The sequence below is a fragment of the Chelonoidis abingdonii genome, chromosome 14 (genome assembly GCF_003597395.2).
Source record: "Chelonoidis abingdonii isolate Lonesome George chromosome 14, CheloAbing_2.0, whole genome shotgun sequence".
Taxonomy (NCBI): Eukaryota; Metazoa; Chordata; order Testudines; family Testudinidae; genus Chelonoidis; species Chelonoidis abingdonii.
The window spans coordinates 39,404,903-39,416,178 of NC_133782.1; the positions used below are offsets into that span (position 1 = coordinate 39,404,903).

The following is an 11,276-nucleotide window of genomic DNA, read 5'->3' on the forward strand; positions in this document are numbered from 1 at the left end:
AGAGACTAAGAAGCTTATTTGGTAATAAGCTTTAATGGGCTAAAACCCACTTATTCAGATGCATGGAATGAAAAAATAGTGTAAGCAGTATATATATACACAACACATGAATAAATATATACACTGTTAGTTATGCAACAGTTTACACTGTCTGTGGACATGTCCTAGAAGGGACAAGACATGTGAGAATCACATTCACTCTTGTAAAAATTACTATTTCATGGCAAAAGAAAAGATTTTCCTGAAGGCCATTTTGATATCCCTATTGCGCAGATTGTAGATCAGAGGGTTCAGGATGGGAGTCATTAGAGTGTACATTATAGCCACCAACTTATCCTTATCCAGTGAATAACTGGAGGTTGGCCGGATGTAGGTGTAGATGATGGAGGAATAGAACAAGGTAACCACAAGCAAGTGGAAGAACAGGTGGAGAAGGCTCTCTGCTTCCCTTTGGAGCTCCGGATTTTCAGGATAGTGATGATGATGAAGCTATATAGGCACGGTGTCAGCAGGAAGTTTCCCATTGCAGGAAGATGTCTGCCAAGAACATCATAACTTGTTGAGGTAGATGGAGCTGCAGGACAGTGCCAACACTGGTGGATCTCACAGAAGAATACTGGATGAGGTTGGGCCCGCAAAAATCCAAGCGCAACATGAGCAATGTGTTCACCACTGAATTGACAACACCCACAGCCAGAACCCGATGGCTAACCTGATGCAAATTCTCTTGGTCATGAGGTTGACATAGCGCAAGGGGTGGCAGATGGCTACATACCTGTCATATGACATGATAGTGAGGAGCATTAGCTCTGTCCCCCTGAAAAAGTGAACGTAAAGACCTGGGCCATGCAGCCATCAAAGGAGATGGTTTTCTTCTCCTGCATCAGGTTTTTCATCATCTTGGGCAGAACCGAAGAACTGCACATAATGTCGAGGGTGGCCAAATTGCAATGAAAAAATACATGGGGGTGTGGAGAGGTGGGTGTAGGAGAATAGCCACAATGATCAGGGAATTGCCCATGATGACAGCTGTAAAAGGCACAAGAATAGCCCAAAGAACAGCCCCTGATGGTGAGGATGGTCAAAGAGCCCCTGCATGATGAACTCGGTCACCCTGGTGTGATTACTGGGTTCCATTGTTTGAGAGCTCCTTCTGTGGGAACAAAGATTAAACTTTCTATCTGGTATTTCTCAGAAACTACAGCATTTTGGCAATTGAAGCATCTAGACAGACCAACAGTGAAACAGAGAGAGGAGAGAACTTGATACTCTTACATTTCATGTAAACATATAACATACTGAGCTACAATAAATATGTTAGCACAATAATCTGAGCTACTGAATCTCCATTCTCCTGGCATTTGAGTAGAGAATGGGAAATAACATTCTTGATTTTCTCAGACAGAGGTGCATGAAGTCATTTGGACTGTTTAAATAAACTTATGGAGAGGGATTTCACAATATTCTCAAAATTAATCAACCACCAGCAATCTTTATGAATAACCAAGATTCCAGTTTTTAAACTAATTTCACAAAATAGATCGGTTATATATAGGAGACCTTCAGTGTATATAGCATACAGACCATATATACCAGAAAAAATAACATATAATATATAGGAAGTATATGTAGATATATTTAGGTAGAACAAGATGCAGACTAGAGAAACTGCATTCCCTTTAACTGGCCCTAGTTGCCGTATTTGCATTGCAGTCAGTGAGGCTGAATCTCCATTCACAGGAGTCGCACTGGTATAGCACTTGTGTAAATGAGAGGGAATCGTGCCCTCAAAAAATCATTTTGAAGATCAGCTACATGGCATATATACATGTTGCGTCATTCCTAGGAACAGCATTCACATGATAACAAGTACTCCTTACTGCATTACAGTTAAGTCTCCCTTTACTATCTTCAGACTTCTCTAATCTTATTACTAAGCTACTGCTTCTTATGATTTTCTCTCTCACTCCTGCTGCAGGAAATCAGTAGTATTTACACTGAAGTCAATGGAGTTATTGACTTGTTAAAATGATGAAAATGAGAAGAGAGTTACAGCCAACAAATCTAACTAACATGAGGTTATATTGAAAAGATTTTTTGTATTTCATAACAGAGACTTTTAAAAAAATGCCACTCTTTGCATCACATTTTAAATTTGATTGCAAGCAATAGGTTGTGAATCTCTTATCAATGTTACATAGCTCTCCATTGACTTTAGACTCAACTACAATAAAATTCCAAGGCACTTCACAGATTTATGTGAATTTTCATCAGATTCACATTGATCAAAATGAGATTAGAATAGGGTTCAAGATTCATAAACAATGTTGTGGAAATGTGTATCACTGCAAAGCACATTTAGCAAATTACAAAACTTTAATACACTATAAAATAAATTTAGCTTGATTTTCAAAACTGTATAAAGGAATTATCAGTCAACTCTCATTAAATTTCACTTGGTATTAGTCCCACACACACTCAGGAACTTTGAAATACCAGCCACAAAAAGTCAGAAAGATTCATTAGAAGCTTTCATTGTGAAAAAGCAAGCAAGCAAAATGAATATTCTCACTTCTCTTTCAATTCTCAAATACGGTCAACCATACTCTAATAAATGCAATCTTCAAATGAGTTATGACTTCTTGAAGACTACTGTTTGTTATATCTAGTAACCTTCTGTAGGGAGATCTTGTATCCCTTGTGAGTGTGGACAAGAGCTAACTCTCAAACAGGCCCATAGGAGAAGGTAAACAGGAGTCACCTGAATCAATATAAAAAAAAATCTTCCACATTAGGTTGCGAAAATCCTCTTGAGGTCCAAATGTATTATCCTTCTGAATTTTCCAGGAGAAACATAATTTCCAGCAATGTATTCCCTTCTGAAAATAATGCTACAATAGAGCTAGATTCCATATTAATCAGTGAGTGGAGAAATCTCAGAATGAAATCCTGGCCCATTGATGGTGTCAATAGGAATGTTGACCTTGACTTGAATGGGGCTTGGATTTCACTCTCAGACTTCTACTATCAGTGATCCTTCATCCACACTGATCATCTGAGCTGACTTCCCTGGTGGAATGCCTCCATTTTCTTCACCAATACTATTGATTTACTTCTCTATTCATCCTGTGAAGTCAGTGAGAAACATCTCAAGCTGCCACGAATCAGCATAGCTTCATCACAGTCAATTAAACATTTCCAGAGCTAGTGTAAATCAAATTCATTGTTATCAAAATCAATGGACCAGGTTCCCAACTTGTATGAATCAGCATAACTCCTTCAAAGAGCAAGGGTAAACCAGGAGAGCTGCACTGATTTTGCTCTGTTTTACTGCAGATGACTGAATGGAGCTACACAGTTGTCATGGCATGCAAATCTGAAGGTATGCTGTGTTGATGGGAAGTTAATGAAAGCCAGATTTGATTTCTAGATGATACTATTGTAGGAATGAAAACCCAGGTTGAGTTTCAGATCAGGAGAAAGATTTTTCAGGTAGGGAATTACAAAGGAAATTCTTTTAGCTCCCATAGACTTCTGTACAGTCAAACCCCTCAGTGCGTACTTGCTTTGAGCATATGAGTCATTCATGTTGATTTCAGATGTGATCAATTGAACCTTAGAAGAGAAAAACCCAAAAAAAATAACTCTTTTGAATCAGGGCATGTTGATCTGATCATTGGATTTGTCATCAGGATTATGGAAATTGTTCAATTAACAAAAATGGGCTTTGAAAAAGAAATGCATGCCTTTCTTCAACTTTTTTTGAACCCCACTCCCTGGTGTTCCTGGTCATTACTCGCTCTGTTGGGCTTTCAATTTGATATAAAGACAACCTAAAAAAAAAAGGGTAATAGATAAAGTAAAGAAGAGAAGGAGAAAGAAGAAAGCGCTGACCCGTTGAGGACCTTGTGAGGAGATCTGAAAGTAGCACATGAACCAGTGAGACTAATTTGAACAAAGAGTAATAGGCACAATGTTATAATTAAAGTAGATATTAACAGTTCACTCTTTGACTTTTGGGGCCAAAGTATTGCTAGTGTTGTAACACAGACACCAAGGAAAGCAACAAATACTGGATATGTGTAAACACAGTACAAAATGACATCTGACATTCTTAACATCAGTAAGCAGGTTTGACAAAAGTGGTATGAATCACGGGACGTTTGTGCTGGGAGGCACACTGGAAGATGATTATAAGTGGACAGGTAACGAACTGATGTTCATGAACACATAAGATGTAATGAAAGTTGTTCTGTTCCAGTATAAATATATGAATTTCATTTGGTAGTCCCTGTTCTTGTATTACGACAAGGAGTAAATAACACTTCCTATTTACTTTCTCCATACCACTCATATTTTTATAGACCTCTATCATATCCCCTTAGTTGTCTCTTTTCCAAGCTGAAAAATCCAGTTTTATTAATCTGTCTCATACGGAAGCCGTTCTATACCCCTAATAATTTTGTTGTCCTTTTCTGAACCTTTTCCAAGTCCAATATATCTCTTATGAGATGGGGAGACCACATCTGAATGCAGTATTTAAGGTGTGGGGATACCATGGATTTATATAGAAGCAATATGATATTTTCGTCTTATTATCTGTCCTTCTTGATGATTCCCAACATTCTGTTCACTTTTTTGTCTGCCACCGCACGTGAGTGGATGTTTTCAAAGAACTATACACTCAGTTCTGCTAACAGAGAGCAATGTTTTCATTTATATGGAGTTGGGATGAGACATTCCCTTATCAACAAAAGAGACCTTTTGAAAAACCAACATTTCTCATGCTGAAAATGTATTTTTACATTATGTAAAGTACCTTAATAAAAATAGTTCTATTATAATCTCTGACCTAATCGCATGACTCATGACAATGATAGCTCCAGATCTTAACAGATATGTTTTTGAAATATTTGTAGTTTTAATGTCTAAAATAAATTAGAAACAGAGAAAAATGGTATTTTTATCATAATTACAAATTTAGGATGAACTATAGTATTCTGATTCAATGAGACTGCATGCAAATATTTTCATAACAATGGGCAGACTTTATAGTGATTTAAACACCTAATAAGATTTTCAGAAGCATCTGGGCAACTAAAACCAATGAAACCACTGAGTTTTAGTTATATGAAAACATATGATTCCTAAATACTTGAAAATTCTCATACCAATAAGCCTAGGTCGAGCTAGTGTGATTAAACACAGCTCCACTGATGTTAATGTGGCCCAAAGGCCATCTGAGTATATCAGGCACTGCCTCACTGCAGTCAATGCAACTCCTTCCCAGCAGATGTAAATCATTCTCATTCCACCAAAGTAATAGACCATAGTACAAAGTATGTCTATTGAATCCTAGTTATGCAACAGTTTCAGAGGAGTAGTCATGTTAGTCTGTATCAGCAAAAACAAGAGGAGACCTTGTGGCACCTTAGAGACTAAGAAGTTATTTGGTATAAGCTTTAATGGGCTAAAACCCACTTATTCAGATGCATGGAATGAAAAATAGTGTAAGCAGTATATATATACACAACACATGAATAAATATATACACTGTTAGTTATGCAACAGTTTACACTGTCTGTGGACATGTCCTAGAAGGGACAAGACATGTGAGAACACATTCACTCTTGTAAAATTACTATTTCATGGCAAAAGAAAAATTTTCCTGAAGGCCATTTTGATTCCCTATTGCGCAGATGTAGATCAGAGGGTTCAGGATGGAGTCATTAGAGTGTACATTATAGCCACCAACTTTACTTATCCAGTGAATAACTGGAGGAAGATGTCTGCCAAGAACATCATAACTTGGTTGAGGTAGATGGAGCTGCAGGACAGTGCCAACACTGGTGGGATCTCACAGAAGAAATGCTGGATGAGGTTGGGCCTGCAAAAATCCAAGCGCAGCATGAGCAATGTGTTCACCACTGAATTGACAACACCCACAGCCCAGACCCCGATGGCTAACCTCATGCAAATTCTCTTGGTCATGAGGTTGACATAGAGCAAGGGGTGGCAGATGGCTACATACCTGTCATATGACATGATAGTGAGGAGCATAAGCTCTGTCCCCCCTGACAAAGTGAACGCAAAGACCTGGGCCATGCAACCATCAAATGAGATGGTTTTCTTCTCCTGCATCAGGTTTTTCATCATCTTGGGCATCACTGAAGAACTGCACATAATGTCGAGGGTGGCCAAATTGGCAATGAAGAAGTACATGGGGGTGTGGAGAGGTGGGTGTAGGAGAATAGCCACAATGATCAGGGAATTGCCCATGATGACAGCTGTATAAAGGCACAGGAATAGCCCAAAGAACAGCCCCTGATGGTGAGGATGGTCCAAAAGCCCCTGCATGATGAACTCGGTCACCGTGGTGTGATTACTAGGTTCCATTGTTAGAGAGCTCCTTCTGTGGGAACAAAGATTAAACTTTCTATCTGGTATTTCTTCAGAAACTACAGCATTTTGGCAATTGAAGCATCTGGACAGACAACAGTCAAATGGAGAAAGGGAGAGAACTTTTGATTCTCTTCACATTTCATATAACATATTAACATTCCAAGCTACCTTAAAATATGTTAGCACAATAATCTGAGCTACTGAATCTCCATTCTCCCAGCATTTGAGTAGAGAAGGGGAAAAATAACATTCTTGGTTTTCTCAGACAGAGGTGCATGAAGTCATTTGGACTGTTTAAATAAACTTATGGAGAGGGGATTTCACAATATAATCTCAAAATTAATCAACCACCAGTAATCTTATGAATAAGCAAGATTCCAGTTTTTAAACTAATTTTACAAAATAGATAGGTTGCAATATAGGAGACCTTCAGTGTATATAGCATACAGACCATATATACGAGAAAAAATAACATAATAATAATATGTAGGAAGTAATATGTAGATATATTTAGGTAGAATCAAGATGCAGGCTAGAAGAACTTGCATTCCCTTGAACTGGCCCTAGTTACCGTAATAGCAGTGCAGTCAGTGTGGCTGAATCTCCATTCACAGGAGTCGCACTGGTATAGCACTTGTGTAAATGAGAGGGGAATCGTGCCCTCAAAAAATCATTTTGAAGATCAGCTGCATGGCAATATATACATGTTGTGTCATTCCTAGGAACAGCATTCACATGATATGACAAGTTCTCCTTACTGCATTACAGTTAAGTCTCCCTTTACTATCTTCAGACTTCTCTAATCTTATTACTAAGCTACTGCTTCTCATGATTTTCCTCTCACTACCGCTGCAGGAAATCAGTAGTATCTACACTGAGGTCAATGGAGTTATTGACTTGTAAAAATGATGAAAATGAGAAGAGAGTTACAGCCAACAAATCTAACTAATCATGAGGTTATATTGAAAAGATTTTTTGTATTTCATAACAGAGACTTTTAAAAAAAAATGCCACTCTTTGCATCACAATTTAAATGTGATTGCAAGCAATAGGTTGTGAATCTCTTATCAATGTTACATTAGATCTCCATTGACTTTAGACTCAACTACAATAAAATTCCAAGGCACTTCACAGATTTATGTGAATTTTCATCAGATTCACATTGATCAAAATGAGATTAGAATAGGGTTCAAGATTCATAAACAATGTTGTGGAAATGTGTATCACTGCAAAGCACATTTAGCCAAATTACAAAATTTTAAGTACACTACAGAATTTAAATTTAGCTTGATTTTCAAAAGTGTATAAAGGAATTATCAGTCAACTCTCATTAAATTTCACTTGTGTTTGGGTCCCACACACACTCAGGAACTTTGACATACCAGCCACAAAAGTCAGAAAGATTCATTTAGAAGCTTTCATTGTGAAAAAGCAAGCAAGCAAAATGAATATTCTCACCTCTCTTCAATTCTCAAATACGTCACCATACTCTAATTTAAATGCAATCTTCAATGAGTTATGACTTCTTGAAGACTACTGTTTGTTATATCTTAGTAACCTTCTGTAGAGATCTTGTATCCCTTGTGAGTGTGGACAAGAGCAACTCTCAAACAAGGCCCATAGGAGAAGGTAAACGAGAGTCACCTGAATCAATATAAAAAAAAAATCTTCCACATTAGGTTGCGAAAAATCCTCTTGAGGTCCAATGTATATTCTGAATTTTCCAGGAAAAACATAATTTCCAGCAATTATTCCCTTCTGAAAATAATGCTACCAATAGAGCTAGATTCCATATTAATCAGTGAGTGGAGAAAATCTCAGAATGAAATCCTGCCCATTGATGGGTGTCAATAGGAATGTTGACCTTGACTTGAATGGGCCTGGATTTCACTCTCAGACTTCTACTATCAGTGATCCTTCATCCACACTGAATCATCTGAGCTGACTCTCCCTGGTGGAATGCCTCCATTTTCTTCACCAATACTATTGATCTTACTTCTCTATTCATCCTGTGAAGTCAGTGAGAAACATCTCAAGCTGCCACGAATCAGCATAGCTTCATCACAGTCAATTAAACATTTCCAGAGCTAGTGTAAATCAAATTCATTGTATCAAAATCAATGGACCAGGTTCCCAACTTGTATGAATCAGCATAACTCCTTCAAAGGCAAGGGGTAAACCAGGAGAGCTGCACTGATTTTGCTCTGTTTTACTGCAGATGACTGAATGGAGCTACACAGTTGTCATGGCATGCAAAATCTGAAGGTAGTGCTGTTGATGGGAAGTTAATGAAAGCCAGATTTGATTTCTAGAATGATACTATGTAGGAATGAAAACCCAGGTTGAGCTGATTACCCAGAGAAATATTTTTCAGGGGTAGGAATTACAAAGGAAAAGTCTTTTAGCTCGCATAGACCTCTATACAGCCAAGCCCTCAAGTGGATACTTGAGTCTGAGCATATGAGTCATTTTGCTGATTTCACTGGATCAATTGAACTTAGAAGAAAAGCAAAAAAACTCATGAATTGGGGCCATTGATATGATCCAACATTAGGGTGCCATCAGACTTATGGAAACTTGTCTCAGTTAAGCAAAATGGAGCTTTGGAAGAAAATGGCATTGTTTTTGTTCAACTTATTTTGAAACCCAAATCAATGACTGTCCCTGGGTCATACTGGTTATTTGGCTTACAGATTGCACCTGGTAGTTGTAGGAGAAAAAGAAAGCCTGACCTTTGAGTCTTGTGGAAGATCTGAGACCTGAACCAGAGGCTCTGAATGAAAGTTAGGCCATGTATTAAAGTAGATATTAACAAGTTCACTCTTTGACTTTGGCAAAAGTATTGCTAGTGTTGCTAAAACACAGACACCCCTAAGAAGCAACAAATACTGGATATGTGTAAGAACACAGTACAAAAGACATCTTGGTCTAACATCAGATAAGAGGATTTGACATAAGTGATGAATAGGGATGTTGTGCTGGAGACACCTGGAACATGATACAAGTGAAGGTCATGAAACACATAAGATGATATGAAAGTTGTTTGTTTCAGTCTATAAATATTGGGGTGCCTCACTTTAATCCTTTGTGTGACCTTGAGGAAAGCAAAAAGCCCTACTGCTGATTGTGCTGCTTTTTGCCACTGGGCACTCATGTGTTAGTGTACCTCTATCCACAGATCCAGGGCACTAGGACTGTGTCTTTAGCCTTTGTCACCGAACCGTGCTGGAGGTTGCTCTTTCTGGGTAGTACTGTCGAGGTCTGCTGAACCCAACTATCTGTGCAGGGCTGAGACAGCTTATGGAGAGAGCACACACGCACCTAACTGACAACAGCAGTTGTCATAGTTCACTGATTGCAAAAGGTAGTATATCATCTGTAATGAGGACTATAAGAATTTGGGATTCCCTTCAGAGTTATTTTGAATAAGTAGGGATGCATTCTCTTTACCATTCCTTTACAAAGAATCCATGCTTCGCTTATACCTTGCTATAAAGTCAAAGGCACAGGACTGCAATTATGGTTCTAATCACTGACTCATAAATGAATTAATACATTCCATGTCTTCTTGAGTGGGACACTGTGATCTTCTAATCTGAGTTATTATATAGCACAGGCCAGAAAATGTCCCTAAAATTATTCCTAGAGCAGATCTTTTAGGGAAAATATATATATCAAATCTTGAGTTAAGAAATCTCAGTGATGGAGAATACACCACGACCCTTGGTAAATTCTTTGAGTGGTTAATTACTCCAATTGCTAAAAATGTTAACCTTATTTGTAGTCAGAATTTGTCCCGCTTCAACTTCCAGCCACTGGATCATGTCAGACCATTCTCTGCCAGACTGAGCAGCCCATTATTAAATATTTTTTTTCCCCGTGTAGGTACTTATAGATGGGTGTTCATGTCATCCCTTATGCCTCTTTTTGTTAAACTACAAAGATTGAGCTCCTGTGCTTGATTTGTACCAGGGCTTGCCAGGGCTGTGCCCCAGCACCTCTAGGCTTGGCTGTTCATAGCCCTGGGACCTCTGCATGTGCTGCATCATTTATGAATGTATAAAAATTGATTGAGCCCCACCACCTAATTGCTAATTGCTTTCAAATTACAAATTAAGCACCGGTCAGGGGAATTGTCGGTGTTGTGTGTTTGGGGCAGGACAGCCAGAACCAAGGGGGTTGTAACTCACGATTAAGGTGTATTGGTGGAGCTGGGAAGTAGTTTTCAGACAGGAATAGTAGGGGTATTATAGTGCAGGCCTGAGGTACATCTGCAGAGCTGTGAAGGGAAACCAGGGCTGTGATAGCAGGGGGCTGTGGGTCAGGACTGAGGGGCAAAGTCAGAGCTGTGGGAGGTGGCGGCAGGGCTGGGACAGCAAATTCTGTGTGTCACGATAGCAGTGCATCAGTGGAGCTGTGTATGTGAGAGCCCAAAGATGAAATAACAGGCATTTGCAGGTTAGAATTAACAGTCATTGGCAGAGGTGAGGGCTAGGAGATGCCCAGGACTGGGATACGGTTAGGGCTAGGGTTAGGGATCAGGGGTCTGTGGGTTGGCTTTAAGGTGAACCAGCAGAGCTGTGTGTATGAGTGAGGGAACAATGCCAGAAACAGAACAGCAGGGGGCTGCAGGCCAGGACTAGTGAACATTGGCAGAGCTTGCCGTGTGTGAAGATGGGGGGGGTTCCAGAACCAGTATAGCAGGGGGCTATGGGTCAAGACTGAAGGGCATTGTCAAAGCTGGGGGGTGGAGAGACAGAGTGTGAGCAAGTGAGCCCAGAGATGGAATAGCATTGTGGGTAGGGGCTGTGGCTAGGACTGAGGGGCACTGGCCGAGCTCTGTGTCTGGGTGGGCCCAGAGATGGAATAGCATT

General features: G+C 39.3%; 1 protein-coding gene and 1 pseudogene across 1 annotated transcript; both read right to left on the reverse strand.

Annotated features, from left to right (window-relative positions):
* Positions 1-213: 213 nt before the first annotated feature.
* On the reverse strand, positions 214-1,137 carry LOC116830529 (olfactory receptor 13A1-like; annotated as a pseudogene).
* Positions 1,138-5,760: 4,623 nt separating this feature from the next.
* Positions 5,761-6,396, reverse strand: LOC116830530 (olfactory receptor 13A1-like). The gene has a single exon (XM_032790064.1). It carries the CDS (start codon positions 6,394-6,396, stop codon positions 5,761-5,763), a length of 636 nt encoding a protein of 211 aa, XP_032645955.1.
* Between the last annotated feature and the right edge of the window lie 4,880 nt (positions 6,397-11,276).

What these genes read in the sequence shown, in the direction of transcription:
- LOC116830530 (XM_032790064.1), bottom strand. Translation starts at nt 6,396, where the DNA reads ATGGAACCTAGTAATCACACCACGGTGACCGAGTTCATCATGCAGGGG.